The sequence below is a fragment of the Hirundo rustica genome, chromosome 13 (assembly GCF_015227805.2).
Source record: "Hirundo rustica isolate bHirRus1 chromosome 13, bHirRus1.pri.v3, whole genome shotgun sequence".
NCBI lineage: Eukaryota > Metazoa > Chordata > Aves > Passeriformes > Hirundinidae > Hirundo > Hirundo rustica.
In genome coordinates, this window is record NC_053462.1 from 1,922,019 (window position 1) to 1,938,070 (window position 16,052).

Here is a 16,052-nt window from a genome sequence, read left to right on the forward strand (position 1 = left end):
CTGGGGCACAGGAGTCACGAAAAGGCTGCAGCAAGCCAGGCCTGTGGTCCCAGAGCGGGCCCAGTGCCACGTGTCCCCACGGGGCCAAGTCCGCCCCACAGGGACAGCATGGTACTGGTGAGTCCCCGGCAGTCCCGCTGCTCTTCTGAGTCACCAGGTTAGGCACTGAGATGCACCTCCAGCGCAAGGTGCCACCTTCCCCCGCAGCAGGGGAATGCTGGCTTTGGGATGCGCCTCGTGGCAAGTGGGCTTGGCACTCTGTTGCATTGATCTGTGTCCTTGTCATTGTTGGTGGAGCTGTTCTTTGGGTGCTGAACCTCATGGGCTGTCCTAAAGCATCCTCCCACTTTTTTTCCAAAGCCTCTGGTAGCCTGCAGCAGGTCTGGTCCTTCCCCTGCAGTGCTTTTCCTGCGATATTGGGAGTATGACATTAGGCGGGGAGGACAAAGCTGCTGTGACACCAGCGGGGCTTGTGCTGCCCCAAAGATTTTGGGTGGCTCTGAGGCTACGGTGTTCCACCACAAAGTGGCGACCAAGCAGGGCCTGAACACACAGAGTCAATCCTCTTCCCCCAGGTTGGTTTAGCAGGTCTGGACAAGCCAGGATCTCGCTGAACTCTTGGGCAATTGCCTTCCCCGTTCTCTTCCCCACCGCGCTTTCATCTCTTCTGGGAAGCTTCTGTGAAACACCTGGTGAGAAATTGGCATTTGGGCATTGCAGGAGCTCTGGCTGGAGCCCCACTGCTCGGGGTCTGGGGCTGTGGGGGCAGAGTCCTCCCCTGGGAACGGGTGCAGGAGCAGAGCGTGCTGCAGCGGGGTTGTGCCTGTCCCCGTGTCACCGGTGCCAGGTGGTGGGGCTGGCTGGGGTGGCTTTGCGTGCGAGCTGGGCAAAAGGCGGCATCTGGCTCGGCTGGCGTGGGCTGACTGGCAGCCAATGTAAACTCTTGGGTTTGAGCTGGAGCAATTCCTGGTTCTCATTCTCTTCCTGACATGAAAACACCTTTGTTCCAGCCCGGAACAGCAGCTCAGCTCTCTCAGCAGCCAGGGCTGAAGGTGTCCTTCCTTGTGTCCTTCCTTGTGTCCCTCAGGGCCACCACCGACCGTGGTGAAGGAGGCAGATGAAGGCTCAAGTTGCACGAGGGGAGGTTGGATATCGGGAGAATTTCCTCACCATAAAGGTGGTCAGTGGTGGAGTCACCCTCCCCGGGGGTGTTAAAACATGTGGCACGTGGGGACACGGGTTAGTGGTGGCCTTGGCACTGCAGGCCTTGATGATATTAAAGCCTTTTCCAACCTGAACAATTCTATAATTCTGTAGTTCTCAGGCACCAGTGGGGGCTGTGGGGTTTTGGCACAGGTTGGTTGTCCTGCGTCTATCAGGGAGCGATTCCGAAAGGACACAGCCCAAGACTGGATGTGCTGGAATAGCCAACATTTAATGGAATATCCAACACCAGAAACACCAGAAAACAACAACAACAACAACAAGGCAACAATTGCTCCAAAATGAAGCAGCTAAAACGAGAGTCCCCACGGTTTCAGTTTATTCCACCGCCCCACAAAGTTGCTGCAGACCCTTGGAGCTGTGCTGCAGGGACACCCTGGAGACGTCTGCTCCCACCGCTCAGCTCCTGCCCTTCATGGGGAAGCGCTGCCTGACCTGGAAGTGCTCGCACCTCTTGTGCTTCAGGGACAGTCCGTAGAGCGGGGTCATGTCCACCCTGCTGCCCTCGCAGACGCTGAACTCCAGCTGCTGGAGCAGCGTGGCCAGGAAGAGGAACACCTGCCACCGGGCGATGTTCTCCCCGATGCACTTCCTCTTCCCCAGGCCAAACACCAGCACCTTCTCTGCCTCCTCTTTGTTCACTTTGGTCCCGTCAGCACTGAGGAAACGCTCGGGGCTGAAGGCCTCGGGGTCCTGCCAAAGCTTCCTGGAAGGGAGAACATCAGCTGTTGAGATGGTTCCTGCTGGTCACGGGTGTCGAGGGGACACTGGAAGGTGGGAACTGTCAGGGAGAACGTCCCTGATGGTTTGCCACCACGGGGAGGGACTTGTCTGCCACCGCAGGAGGGTCTGTGCCTCGCAAGCTACTCACTCGTCATGGTTCACTTGCCACTGGTTGACAAACACGCAGCGATCCTTCGGGATGTAGTAGCCGTTCAACTCCGTGTCCTTGGTCGTGCTGGGGAGAAAAAAGATGGAGAGCTGGGCGAGCCCAAAGGTTCCCCCGCCTCCTCGGGGGAGTGTGGGGCTGCTCCTGCGGGGTGTGACGCAAAGGGGTGGGGTGGTGGGGGCAGTTGTGCCCTCCAGGAGCCTCAGGCGGTGCCTCAAGCCCGCCCTGCCCCTGGAGCAGCTCTGCCAGTCCAGCCCGTACCTGTGTGGGATGGTGAAGGGCAGGAAGGAGGAATGCCTGAACATCTCCAGGATAAAGGCTTCCGTGTAGGGCAGCGTGCCCCGGTCCGACAGGCGCGGCCGCCTCTCCCGCCCGATGGTCTGGTCTGCGGGAGGTGGGCAACAGGAAGAGGGTCAGGATCAGCGCTGACCAGAGGGGTTTGGCCCCAGAGGAACGCGGTTCATGGACTCACCGAGCTCTTCCTGGATCCTTTTCTGCATGTTGGGGTATGTCACAAGGTACAAGAGGCTCCAGGAGAGGGCTGTGGTTGTGCTTTCGAAGCCTGGGCAGGGAGGATGGGGTGTGGGTGAGCTCAGCACAGCATGCACCCTGCCCTGCGGGCTGACCATCACACGGGCACCCTGGGGCGGCTGGGGAGGCGGGGGACATGCTGGACACGCAGCAAGGCCTGGGGCTCTATTCTGCCATAATAAACTTTGCTATAATATCCTGCTCTCTCAACCTGTTCCGCTCCCGCCTTATGTCAGATTTGTACAACTTCCCTGGAATTGGGGGAATTTCCAGAGAAAGGTGAATCAGCCCGCAGACAGGAAAAGCCACCCTGGCTTGTGAGGCTTGGCTGAGCTATAACCCATGCCCTTCACTTTTCCAGAGCTGATGTCCCAGACTGGTCCCAGAGGCACCCCTGGAAGGTCCATGGAGCAGGAGAGGCAGGGCTTAGACCCAAACCGGCTGATGGTGTTGGACAAGGCAGGGTCAGACAGGAGGAGCTGAAGGAAATCTGAGAGCATCTGCCACAGCTGAGGAAAGGAGGGGAGGATACCTGCTCCAAAGAGGTCATTCACGAGGTTGACGATCTTCTCCTTGGGGATCTGCATGGCCGCGCTCGTTCCCATTTTTTTGTCCAGGCACTGCTCGATGAGGGAGTCCGTGATGTCCCGGATGTTGTTCTGAGAGGAAGAGGAGGAAAGGTCACGGAGCGGGACTGGCAGAGGGGTGGGTGCTCCTCAGCAGCCCCACCCGGCGCTGCGGGTCACGCCAGCTCTGAGGAGCATCATCCCTCAGGGGTCCCTATGGGAACAAGGAGAGGGCTCTCCGAGGAACCCGGGCACAGAGCAGATGTTCAGCCGCCAGACTGGCCGCACCACACAGGGAACGGAGATGCTGAGTCTGGAGAGGTTCAGGTGGGACATCAGGAAAAGGCTCCTCACCCAGAGGGTGGTGGAGCTCTGCCCAGGCTCCCCAGGGAACGGGCACAGCCCCGAGGCTGCCAGAGCTCCAGGAGAATTTGTACCCCGCTCTGAGGCACAGGGTGGGATTGCTGGGGTGTGTGTGCAGGGCCAGCAGCTGGACTGGGTTATCCATGTGTGACCCAACTCAGGATATTCCATGATTCTGTGATATTCTATGATCCTGTGAGAAGGAGGACTGGGGAGAGACAATCGCCATCGCTGCTTGGCTGCCAGAACAAAAACACCTTGGTGACAAGAGGAGAGCAGGGGAGGGTGCTGCAGGCTCTTACCTCGTCGTAGGTGTCGTAGTGCTCCTTGACCCTCTTCTGCAGGAAGCTGAGGAAGTACCTGTTGAAATCCATAAACAATTCCATGCTGCGGCTGGGGAGGTACCGGAGCACGGGGATGAAGTCGGCGGGGTTGCCAGCAGCGGCCACATTGTTGAACTCCTCTGTCGAGTTCACCAGCCTGAGCAGCTCCTGGTCGTCGTGCTCGTAGCGCTTGCCGAAGCACATGGCGCAGATGACGTTGGCCACCGACACCACCAGGTACTGGTAGGGCTCAAACCTCTTCTCGTCCTCCATCAGCTGCAGGAACTTGGTGACCAGGTACTCGGCCTCCTTGGAGACGTGCTCCTCCAGCAGGCAGCTGCAGGACGACGTGGGGCTGGGGGCGACGGAGAAGCTCTTCAGGGCGCTCTGGGCCAGCTTCCTGCGCGCTTTCCACACCTCCCCGGAGTCGGGGCTGAAGCCCAGGCTCTGCCCGTCCGCGATGAAGCGGAAGCTGTAGAGGTCGGGGCGCCCCATGAAGTCCTCTCCTTGCTTGACCAGGGCTTGCCGGATGGTGTCCAGCCCGCTGAGCACCAGCACGGCCCGCGTGCCGATGCGCACCTCCATCACGTCCCCGTAGCGCCGGCTCAGCCGCGTCAGCGCCAGGTGCGTGTCCTTGCGCAGCTCCAGCACGTTCCCCAGGATGGGATAGCCCCGCGGGCCCGGCGGCCTCCGCAGCCCCTCGGGCACCGCCGGCTGCCGCAGCCACTGCAGCAGCAGCGACACCAGGCACAAGGCGGCGGCCGCCAGCAGCACCTCGGTGGCCGACACCGCGCCGGGGCTCGCCACCAGCCGCATCGCAGCCTTCAGCATCGCCGCCGGCACCGGGCGGCCCTAAAGGAGAGAAGCGCGCTGAGGGGAAGAGCCGCCATCGGCCAGGGGCTCCGCGCTGGGGCTGCTCCTGACTCCGGGACAGGGAGCGACAGCCCTGAACCGGCTCGGGGCACGGAGCCGCCCCCGCAGCACCGGGGCTTCCAGCGGCACGAGCTGCAGACCTGGGAAGGCTCCGAACACACCCACCCATCCCTTAAGGGGGACCTCGACTGCCTGACCCTTCAGTGACACCCCTTTCCCCACAGAAAACCCAAACCCCCGCTGGCACAGCCATGGCTCCTGCCCGGGGAAGACAGTCTTGTAAAAGAAGGCATGGAAAACTGCAGCTCAGCAAATCCCACGGAATCAGGAGGAGAGGAGCAGCAGCTCCTCCGTGGGTGCGGTTTCAGGGCTACCAAACCCATCAGGAGTTACAGCCAGGAGGATGCACCTGCTGGCCGCAGGACTGCGGGACTTGGGGAGCGGGGATGTCACGGGGCTGCTCTGTGAGGACACACAGCTCAATGGGTGAGCAGGGACACCCAAATACGACCTTCCTGGTCCTACATCCATGTTCAACCCCCCTAAACACACACGCTGTCTCCTACCTGCAGGTCCTTGGGCTGGTTTTCCTGCCCAGGGCTCCCAGCAGGGATTGGCACCGGGAGCAGGGGGGAATCCTCCTCTGTCTCCTCAGCCTTCTCCTGTCAGCTCGGTCTCCTCTGGCTGCTCCTTCTTCTCCTGCCACCTGGAAGTCCACGGCTCTCTCAGCTCTCCCCTCACTGCACCGCTGGGTATTTATTCCCCGAGAGACTGGATACAGCAAAAGCCCTTGGGAATAGCTACTCATTAACAAACGAGGCTGAGCCCGGCTGGAGCCTGCCCAAGGAGCCAGGGAAGAGCCTTTCTCCCCTCCAACAGGCGCTGGGGTATGAATGGTGGCTTCTCCTCCTGGCCAGGGCCCTGGAGCCTGCTGTGGGGAGGCAGAAGGGGATCCCTAGGACAGGGAGGAAGAAGGGCGTCCCCAAGCCCTGCCTCGGGGACAGTGTAGGACATGCTGTCAGCATCGCTTGCCCGTAGAATGTGGGTTACCAGCGTTTCCCCAAAAAACCTTTCTGAGCTGGCCAGGCTGTTCCCAGCATCCAGAGAGGGCTGTCACCTTCACAGCCACCCTGGAGGCGCTGGGAGCTGCAGGCTGTGAGCGAGGGCTCGCGTTTGTGGCAAGCCCTCCCAGTCCATCCCTGGGGAATCATCGGGCAGGTCCCCTGTCCCGGGAGTCCCGGTGGCAGCAGGATCATCCGGGCCAGGGGCAGAGCCAGGCTCAGGTTAACCATTGGCCAGGTTTGCGTGAGAAGGCGGCTGGCTCGCTTCCCCCGGCTCCTCCGGGGCAAACAGGCAGCGAGGAGGAGGAGTGGCGGGGCGAGGGGAGGAGGTGAACCCGGGCAGATAGGAGAGGTGAAGGGGCAGCACGGGGCAAGGCTGGGGCAGCTCATCCCCCCCAAAGCGCTGGGGGACACCCGGCAGGGAAATGCTCGAGCCAGCCTGGCTGATTCGCCAGGCGGGGCAGATTTCGGGGGACTTTGGGAAGTGCAGCCGGATGAGGAGGAATGAGCCAGAGCTTGGGGGTTTGGCCCGAAGGTTCCTTCAATCTTTGAAAATTCTAGTGGGAATTTGGCCCAGGCAGAAGCTGAGCTAATATTTAATAAAGGCTTTCAACCTCTGGTCTAATCGGGCTCGTTAATAGCGATGACACCCTTCATTAATGTTTGGCAAGCGCAGTTACAAAACGCCGGCTGCTAATATTCCTGCTGATAATTCCCAGGAATGCCGCAGCCCTTCCAGTCCCGGCAAGACCCTTGGGAGCGCTTTTGGGGAGGCAGGCTGCAGGAGCAGGGCTTGTCCGGCGGGCTGGATCCTGCCAGCTCCGCCCATCCCTGCGGACCTACCCAGACCCATTGCATGGGCTCGGGTTGGGGGTGCTAAGCGACGTTTCAGACCTGATGCTGATGCTGAACCCCCTCACTCCTCATCCATCACATCCCAAAGCTCCAGAGAAGCTGGGGAGACTCCCGGAGAGGTTCCCGAGCACCCTCTTCCACCCCTTCCCAGCCCTCCCCGGTGGCTGCCGAGCCCTGCCAGGGCAGGGTGCCTCCTGATGAGAACAGCGTTAAGAGCTGCTGCCTCGCGTGCCAGGCAGCCTCACACCCCCAAAAAACACCCTCAGAACACCCTCAGCCCCGGCCGCCGCCCCTCGCTGAGCCCGCGGACCGCCGGAGCTGCCTGCGGGCAGCCGAGGAGCCGCTGCCGGCCTCCTGCCCCTGCCGGGGGCGGCTGTCCCCTCGGCGGGTCACCGTCCCGCCGTGCCGGGCCGTGCGTGCGGGGACGGGCGGGAGCGGGAGGCTGGCGGTACCCGCACACCAGGGACGCGGAGCGCCTTGGCAGCCCCGAGCCCGTCCCGCACACGGAGGCGGCTCCCCCTGTGCCGGGGACACACCGGCGGGGGTGCGGGGACACGGGCCGGCAGGGACGTGGGGACACACAGCGTGGTGCGAGGCGCTGTACTCGGCGCCTCGGGGCCGGAGACGTCCCCGGCCGGGCTTTACGGACACCGTGACGAGCGTCCCGAGCCGTGGGGCGCTTTTGTGACATTTGCGGGGCACCGCTCGGTGTCGCCTGGCGCTAAGAGGGGACGTTTCAGGTGGCACGGCTGGGACCTGCCGGCTTTGCACTCCCCTCTCTCTCCCTCTCGTCGTGGCTGGAAAGGGCTGGGACGACCGTGTCCTACGGAGGGGACACAAATGACACGGGCGCTGCTGTCCCCTCGCAGGTGATGCAGCCTCCTGTGGCAGAGGGCCCCTCTGTCGACACCGACGAATGTCCCCGGTGCTGGGGACCCCCTACAAGCTCCCCAGCCCCCAGCCAGCCGTTGGGAGAGCTGATTCCGAGCTGCTCCGGCGCCGCTTTGACCCCGGGCCAGGCTCCTGGACGTGAGGCCACCGCCCTGGTCCTTTAAAAACCATTTCCCCCCCCACCCACCCGTAGCGTGACTGCGAGTGACCGGGGCGGCCCTCCCGGGTCTGGCCGGAGCCCCTTCGCACGCGATGTCCCTAATGCCACCTCTGGGACACCCCGGCGGGGCGGGACCCCCTGGCCTACCTCCTACCCCGTGGCAGCCGAGCTGGGAACAAGGATGCGGGCGGAGGGGCCAGAGTTTGGGAGCGGGCTGGTCCCCCCTGTCCTCCCTGAAGGGCAGGACCCGGCCTGTCACCCCTCGGGCACCGGGGCTGGGGGCAGCAAACTCTGCCTGAGCCCCCCCTTCGGACACCTCTGCCCCCCCCGACGTGTCCCCTCTCCCTGCGGCTGCACCCTCTGCCCCATCCCAGCCCCACCTCGCCCCTCGGGCCGCCCTGTCCCCAGGGGACAGAGGTGACAGAGGGCACGGCGGCTTCTCACGCGAACCTGGACAATCTTTAACCGGGCCGGGGCAGCCAGGGCCGTGACCCCCAGGGCTGCCCCGCCGCCCGCGTCCCTGCGGGGACCCTATGGAGCTGTGGGGTGGTGCCGCAGCGCCAGGCGGGGGGACGCGCCCGGAGCCGGCGGCGCCCGCTCTGCTCTGCCGGGCGCACCGGGATGGGCACGGTCCCCGCGGAGGGCGGTCCGCGCTCATCCCCGCGCGTCCTCGGAGCCCCGCGGGGGCTGAACCCCCCGATCCCCCCCGGCCCGGCCCGCGCAGCGCTCTTTTCCCACGCTCCCGCTTTCCCCACGGCTCCGCACACCGCGGATGTCCCGGGGCTGCGGGCAGCTGGGCGGGGGGGCGCGGGCGTGGGCGGGTGGAACCCTCTGGGTCTGGGGGGGAGCGGGGCAGCCGGGCCGGCCCCGGGGGGGCCCTGGGGAGCCGCGGGGCGCGGGACCGGCGCCTTTAAGATCCTGCCGGTAGCGTGACTGGAGTGACCGGGGCGGTGCGGGTTTGCCCAAACATCCCGCCCTCTTCGCACGCGATGCCCGCCCCGGGCTGGAACCCACGGGCGGCACCGACACCCCCCCCACCCCCGCACCCCACGCCACGACCTGCCGGGACCCCCCTCCCTCCATAACCCTCCCCCGGCCGCCTCGCAGCCTCCCCTCCGGGGATGCGCGGGGAGCGGGGGTCCCGCACCCCCCGGGGAAGGGGGGCCCGGGGATGGGGGGGCGTGGGGGGGGTCCGGGGAATTCTTGGGGAGTTGGGGGTCACGTGACGGGAGGCGGCCGGGCCAATCAGAGCGCGGGGCCGTGCATATAAAGCAGGAGCCGCGGGCAGCGGGCACCTGCCGCGGGATCGGGCCCCTCCCTCCGCGCCGCGCCGCGCCGCTCCTGCCGAGGTGAGTACCGGAGAGCCCGCACCGGCACTTCCCGCACCCCCGGTGATGGACAGCCCCCGCCGTGCGCAGTCCTCCCTCCCCGACCCCAGCAGCATCCTTCCCCCACCTGTTGGAAGGTGGTTTCTGGGGCACCCTCACGGCTCTTTCCTTGCCGAGGGCTGGGAAGGGGTCCCGGCTGGGCTGCACCCTCTGCGGTGCGAGGTCCCCACAGCCCCCCAGAATGTCCCCCCGCGGGTGTCCTGCGCGGGGCTGTGACACCCTGCCAAACCCAAGGGAAGGGGGATTTGACAGCCAACCTCCTCCCAGCCCTGCTCGGGGTTTTCGGGAGGATTTCGTCCCGTGAGGAGCTGGGGGTTGGACTCGGCGATCCTCGGGAGCGCCTTCCAACTTGAGGGACTCTGTGATTCCATGGTTTCTGACAGAGCTGGGAGCGGGGTGCACCCATCCCGCTGGTCCCCGCTGCAGCCAGGGTTGTTTTTCACAGCCATCGATCTTTGAGACGATTCCTGGCACCGCTGTGTTGAGCTCGCTGGTGAGCGATGGCTCGGTGGCTCGAATCAGGATCAACTCTCCTCCAGCCAAGTGCTCTGAGACTCTGAGGAGAAAAAAAAGTTCCTGTGCTTAAGAGAGCGCTTTTGCTTCCCTGGCATGTAGAGAAAAAAGTTGGGGGACCTATTCCTCCCCCTCCTGGCTAGCAAAAACCCTGCTTTTTAGTGCGAGGAGTTTCCTAAAGTACGGCAACTGAGGATCAGAAGAGAATCCCAGCTCTGCCCCTGTCCTGTCCCTGCGCTGTCCCTGCGCTGTCCGTGCTCCAAGTGTCTCAGCCTAGAGACCAGCCCCAGTCCCTGACGGGTCTTCGGTTTATTCCCGAGGTTCTGCACGCCGGTCTAACGGTCTGCTGTGGGGAAAAGGGTGTCACAAAATCTCTGACGGGCTGACATCCCCCTTAAGGGATGGGTGTGTGTGTTCGGAGCCTTCCCAGGTCTGCAGCTCGTGCCGCTGGAAGCCCCGGTGCTGCGGGGGCAGCTCCGTGCCCCGGGCCGGTTCAGGGCTGTCGCTCCGTGTCCCGGAGTCAGGAGCAGCCCCAGCGCGGAGCCCCTGGCCGATGGCGGCTCTTCCCCTCAGCGCGCTTCTCTCCTTTAGGGCCGCCCGGTGCCGGCGGCGATGCTGAAGGCTGCGATGCGGCTGGTGGCGAGCCCCGGCGCGGTGTCGGCCACCGAGGCGCTGCTGGCGGCCGCCGCCTTGTGCCTGGTGTCGCTGCTGCTGCAGTGGCTGCGGCAGCCGGCGGTGCCCGAGGGGCTGCGGAGGCCGCCGGGCCCGCGGGGCTATCCCATCCTGGGGAACGTGCTGGAGCTGCGCAAGGACACGCACCTGGCGCTGACGCGGCTGAGCCGGCGCTACGGGGACGTGATGGAGGTGCGCATCGGCACGCGGGCCGTGCTGGTGCTCAGCGGGCTGGACACCATCCGGCAAGCCCTGGTCAAGCAAGGAGAGGACTTCATGGGGCGCCCCGACCTGCCCAGCTTCCACTACATCTCCAACGGGCAGAGCCTGGCGTTCAGCCCCGACTCCGGGGAGGTGTGGAAAGCTCGCAGGAAGCTGGCCCAGAGCGCCCTGAAGAGCTTCTCCGTCGCCCCCAGCCCCACGTCGTCCTGCAGCTGCCTGCTGGAGGAGCACGTCTCCAAGGAGGCCGAGTACTTGGTCACCAAGTTCCTGCAGCTGATGGAGGACGAGAAGAGGTTTGACCTTAACCAGTACCTGGTGGTGTCGGTGGCCAACGTCATCTGCGCCATGTGCTTCGGCAAGCGCTACGAGCACGACGACCAGGAGCTGCTCAGCCTGGTGAACATGGGCAACGAATTTGGGGAGGTGGCCGGCGGAGGCCACCCCGCCGACTTCATCCCCGTGCTCCGGTACCTCCCCAGCCGCACCATGGAGCTCTTCAAGGACATCAACAGGCGCTTCAACGCCTTCGTGCAGAAAATCGTGCAGGAGCACTACGGCAGCTTCGATAAGGTAAGGACCTGCATGCTCTTGGATGTGGGTGGCGGTGGCTGCAAGGGTCCCCCTCCCTCACTCAGTAAAGTCCCTTGGAGACCTCTGAGCTGCAGCTGTACCCCCTCGCCCCGAGCCTCGTATTTGGGGCAGGTTTCCCCATCCCTGTGCGTCCATGGTGTCCCTGAGCCACCGGCTCTTCCCCAGGAGCACATCCGGGACATCACGGACTCGCTGATCGGGCACTGCCAGAAGAGCGTCGGGGAGGACGCCCACGTCCAGCTCTCCAACGAGAAGATCATCCACATCGTCAACGACCTCTTTGGGGCAGGTGGGAATGCTTCTGAGGGCACCATTCCAGCTTTGGGATGAATCCCTAAGCTGGAGGCTGGGTAGGGACGTGGAGCTGCTGGGTGGACACGTTGGTCACATTTGGGTGTCTGGAGCTGCTGTTGGGTGCCCTCCTGAGCGGCCACCAGAGCTTTTTAGTGGCAGCTGATGCAGGAACAACATCCAGAGCAGCAGAATCTGAAACACCCCCTCACCTGTGTTCTTGTGCTAACTAAATGCATTTTCCACGCCCGTCCAGGCTTTGACACCGTGGCAACTGCCCTGTCCTGGAGCCTCATGTACGTTGCCTTGTACCCCGATGTCCAGAGGAAGATCCAGGAAGAGCTCGGTGAGTCCATGAACCCCGTTCCTCTGGGGCCAAACCCCTCTGGTCAGCGCTGATCCTGACCCTCTTCCTGCTGCCCACCTCCCCCAGACCAGACCATCGGGCGGGAGAGGCGGCCGCGGCTGTCGGACCGGGGCACGCTGCCCTACACGGAAGCCTTTATCCTGGAGACGTTCAGGCATTCCTCCTTTGTGCCCTTCACCATCCCACACAGGTACGGGCTGGAGTGGCTGAGGCCTTATTTAGGGAGTTTTTTTTGGAGTGGTTTTCTGGGAGGTGCCATTTTGGCAGGGAATTGATCCCTGTGAGGGGGAAATGTTCCGGATTGTTGCCCTCCTGGGGTTGAATCTTTTGTTTTGAGGGTGGTTTCACCCCACAGATCTTTGCCCCGGGTTTATATTTCTTCCTGCCTTGGGAGGAACCACATCACAACCATTCTGGGACGATCTGTGAAATGAAACTGGAATTTTTCTGCTGGAGGAAAGTGTAACCAAGCCTATTAAATCTCCTGAATGCAATCTGGGGTATTTCCTAGCCAGTCCTAAGGGCACAAAGAGGCCTTTGAAGATGAAACCCCTGCAGGACTCGCCAGGCTTTGACTTGTCAGGAGCTGTGGGTCTCCTCTAACTTCCCTTTCCACCCGTGTTTCCTTCAGCACGACAAAAGCCACGGTGCTGAACGGCTTCTACATCCCCAAGGACACCTGCGTGTTCGTCAACCAGTGGCAAGTGAACCATGACGAGTGAGTATTGCAAAGCCCCCTGCTCATCTGGGCTGCCGTGGCTTCTCTTGGCGTTCAGATCACGCCAGTCCTCGTGCCAGAAAATGAGTGGGTGGTGTACGAAAGGGCAGAACGGACCAAAAATGATGTGGGTTTGATGCTGAGCCCTGCCTCGGCTCTCCTGGGCGTGGAGCTGGTCCAGTTTGACTCACCCCCGGTTCAGCAGCTCCCCAGCACCAGGGATTACCTCATTTATGTGGAAGCTCAGGCTGCTGGATAATCAGGAATTGATCAATGCTGCTGCCAAGCAGATCCTGTGATCCGAGCTGACAGCTCTGGAAGTGCTCAATGGGAATTGCTCGGTTCCTGTTTTTAAGGGATAAAAGTGTGGTGATGGGACTCTGTTAAAGTCGATGGGCTTTGTGTTGTGATTGCTGATAATCAGCTTTGGGAATGACAGGGGGACTGGGGACCAGAGCCTCGTCCTGCCCCTCCACTGCTTCCCAGCAGAGACATTCCAGCAGGGACTGAGACAAGGCTTGATACAGGAGTATTTTGGATCAAAGCTCAAGATGTTTGTATCCAAACACCCCAAGAGGCCAGAAACCTACTGATATCCCTCCTGCTGCTGCTCCTGCAGGGGCATGGAATGGGAATGCTGCCCTTAGGGCAGAGAGGATTCCGTGTATCCAAGCAGAGATTCCCAGCAGAGAAACTGTTAGATCCCACCTGGCACCTCCCAACAGCTGCCCTGGGACAGGCTGGGAAGCTCTGCTGAGAGGATTCAAAAAGGAAAAAGCCCCTGGTCCCCATTTTCCCTGTTTGAAAGGCTGCTGGCTGATCCCAGTGCTGAAGCTGCAGCTTCTCTGGCTGCTGGAATTAAATGGATGGAATTAAATCCATCTCCGGCGTCTGCCCCGGCAAACACAGCCCAAGCCTGGAAGAGAGGTTTCAGTGGGCTGAGCTGATGGCGTGTGACACGGAGTTGTTGTTTTAGATCAGGGACAGAGCTTGCCAAGGGCGGGTTTGGATGGTGGAGTGAGACAGTGCTGCAAAGCTCCTCTCTGCAAGGACAGCTTTTGGTCACTGACCCCGTGGCAGGGGCTCAAAACTGTCACAAGGCCCAAGGGCTGGGCCCCTCTGCTCTGAAGACACCTCAGAGCCTCTTCCAGGGCCTGAAGGGGCTCCAGAAGAGCTGGGGAGGGACTGGGTACAAGGGATAGAAAGACAGGACACAGGGAACGGCTCCCACTGCCAGAGAGCAGGGATGGATGGAATATTGGGGTGAAATTCTTCCCTGTGAGGGTGGACAGGCCCTGAACAGAATTCCCAGAGCAGCTCTGGCTGCCCCCGGATCCCTGAACAGAATTCCCAGAGCAGCTCTGGCTGCCCCCGGATCCCTGGAGGTATCCAAGGCCAGGCTGGACAGAACTTGGAGCAATTTGGGTGGAAGATGGAAGGAAATCGGTGGAAGATGTCCCTGCCCATGGCAGGGGGTGGCACTGGAAGAGCTTTTACATCCCCAAAGCACCAGACTTTTTTTTTTTTGGCCCTGTGACCAAACCGCCCCCTCTCTGTCCCAGGACGCTTTGGAAGGAGCCCTCAGCCTTCAGGCCCGAGCGGTTCCTGACCGCCGCGGGCGAGCTGAGCCGGACGGAGAGCGAGAAGGTGCTGGCCTTCGGGCTGGGCAGGCGGCGCTGCCTCGGCGAGGCCATCGGCCGCTGGGAGATCTTCCTCTTCCTCACCACGCTGCTGCAGCAGCTGCAGTTCGGCCTGCGGCCCGGGGAGCGCGTGGACGTCACGCCCCAGTACGGACTGACCATGAAGTACAAGAAGTGCGAGGCCTTCCACATCCGGCAGCGTTTTCCCGTGAGAAGCTCCCCGTGAGCCGCCGGAGGAAGCGGCGCTGGGGGCCGGGCGCTCGGCCTTGTTTTTGCTGAGGCGCAGCCCCTCGCCGTGCCGCTCTCCTGGGAACGGCGGCCGGGCTCTGTGGGGCTCTCCCCGGAGCCGGCTCCGTCACCCCTTCCCGCACGGATGCTCCCCGGAAGTCTCTTGGAGAGATCACGGATGGGGGACGCCCGAGGGTGGGATGTGGTGGGATGTGCTCCACCTGCCACGGGCAGCTCCCTCCGTCCAAATAGAAATAAACCTGCGGGTTCCTCCCTGCCCGGCCGTGTCCCACAGGCTGAAACCCTCTTTCCCGGCTCTTTGTGCCGCTGGGAACGGGTGCTTCCCGCTGCTTCAGAAAGGCTGCAGCAGCGCCCACCTGGAGGGGACCCGTCCTGGGTGCACCCACGCACCCGAATTCCTTGAATGTGAACTCATGGAGTGAATCCCTGAGCGTTCCTACTGATTATAAAAAAAAAAACAAAAAGCACATCCACCAGCAGTGCCGCTCACAAATTGAGATTTTTAAATCAATGCCTACCACGGAGCCTCCTGGAAAATCTCAGAGGGCTGGGGAAAAGAGACAGGGGAATGTAGGACACTCCTGGCTTTCAGACTAACTCTGTAATTGCTGCCTTTTAAAATGTGATTTTATTTTTTCTTTACCAAGCAATAGATTTCTATATCCAGGTTAAGGAGCAAGGGTTTCAGGCTTGCAGGAAGTGCCTTGTGCTGCATTCAGCTTTAGCCAGTGCAGAGGTGCAGCCCCATGGCAAATGGAGCAGCAGTTTCTGCCTGTTTGTGCCTGTTTGGAATGCGGCTGTGTGCTGGGATGGAAACCACGCCGTATTTCTAACCCAATAAATACTTACATGAACATTTCTTAAGTATCTTTCTGATCTTATTCCACCGGGAAATGATTTTTTTTAAGGGGAGAAAACACCTTATGCCTGTTTATCATCCTTAAAAATCTGGCTGGGTGTGTTGGATGGGGGTTTTCCAGTGGTAAATGAGTGGGCTGTGACTCCAGCGGCATTGGGGGAAGATTTCATCCCAAAGGGAGCTGATTCCGGTCCTTATCCTGTGCAAAGTCTCAGCTGGGATAGGCAGAAAGGTGATGCCAAGCTCTGGATCCGTTCAGGGCTTCACTAAAAATCGGGAGTAGCGTTCCATGCCTGAAAAAATGGAATCAACAGGTCAAGCCCAGCCTTTTAGGGAGCCTTCCACGGGGGGATGCTTCACCCCCATCTCAGAGCACCATTAAATCGGAAGCTTTGCACTATTTCCCTTAAAAAAAGAAAAAAATAAAGGCAATAAACATTAACTTCCCACAGAAATAATGAGGGACTCTGTGGAATATTGGGGTCTGTCCATCCCTAAGTGGCCTCCCTGCAGGGATCAGCCCTCCAGGCCTCCCAGCCCCATCGGAGCATGGAGCTATTGTTAATTTTGGTGCAGTGGCACGGAAAGCTGCCGCGGAGCAGAGCAGCCTTGAGATAGGAGAAAGGGGATGGAGAGAATGAAGAGGGTGGAGCTGATGGAGGGAGTGGAGGGGATTTTCCATCAACAACAGAGGGGACGGAGATATGATGGAGGGAATGAAGGGGGACAACTCGATGGAGAGAATGAAGGGAATGGAAGGGATGAAAAGGTGACAGAGGTGATGGAGGTGTGATGGAGATGGTGGA

General features: G+C 61.6%; 2 protein-coding genes across 2 annotated transcripts; one reads left to right on the plus strand and one right to left on the minus strand.

The window, feature by feature from the left end:
• Positions 1 to 1,526: 1,526 nt before the first annotated feature.
• On the minus strand, positions 1,527 to 4,740 carry LOC120758932 (cytochrome P450 1A5-like). Its single transcript, XM_040077696.1, has 6 exons — positions 3,876 to 4,740; positions 3,177 to 3,303; positions 2,586 to 2,675; positions 2,375 to 2,498; positions 2,096 to 2,182; positions 1,527 to 1,930 (listed from the first exon to the last, which is right to left on the minus strand). Exons 1-6 carry the CDS (start codon positions 4,725 to 4,727, stop codon positions 1,624 to 1,626), a joined length of 1,587 nt encoding a protein of 528 aa, XP_039933630.1. The 5' UTR covers positions 4,728 to 4,740; the 3' UTR covers positions 1,527 to 1,623.
• Positions 4,741 to 10,243: 5,503 nt separating this feature from the next.
• LOC120758933 (cytochrome P450 1A4-like) lies at positions 10,244 to 15,216 on the plus strand. The gene is made up of 6 exons (XM_040077697.1): positions 10,244 to 11,101; positions 11,288 to 11,411; positions 11,670 to 11,759; positions 11,847 to 11,970; positions 12,412 to 12,498; positions 14,061 to 15,216. The coding sequence occupies exons 1-6, from the start codon at positions 10,250 to 10,252 to the stop codon at positions 14,362 to 14,364; spliced, it is 1,581 nt and encodes a 526-aa protein (XP_039933631.1). The 5' UTR covers positions 10,244 to 10,249; the 3' UTR covers positions 14,365 to 15,216.
• Positions 15,217 to 16,052: the final 836 nt, after the last annotated feature.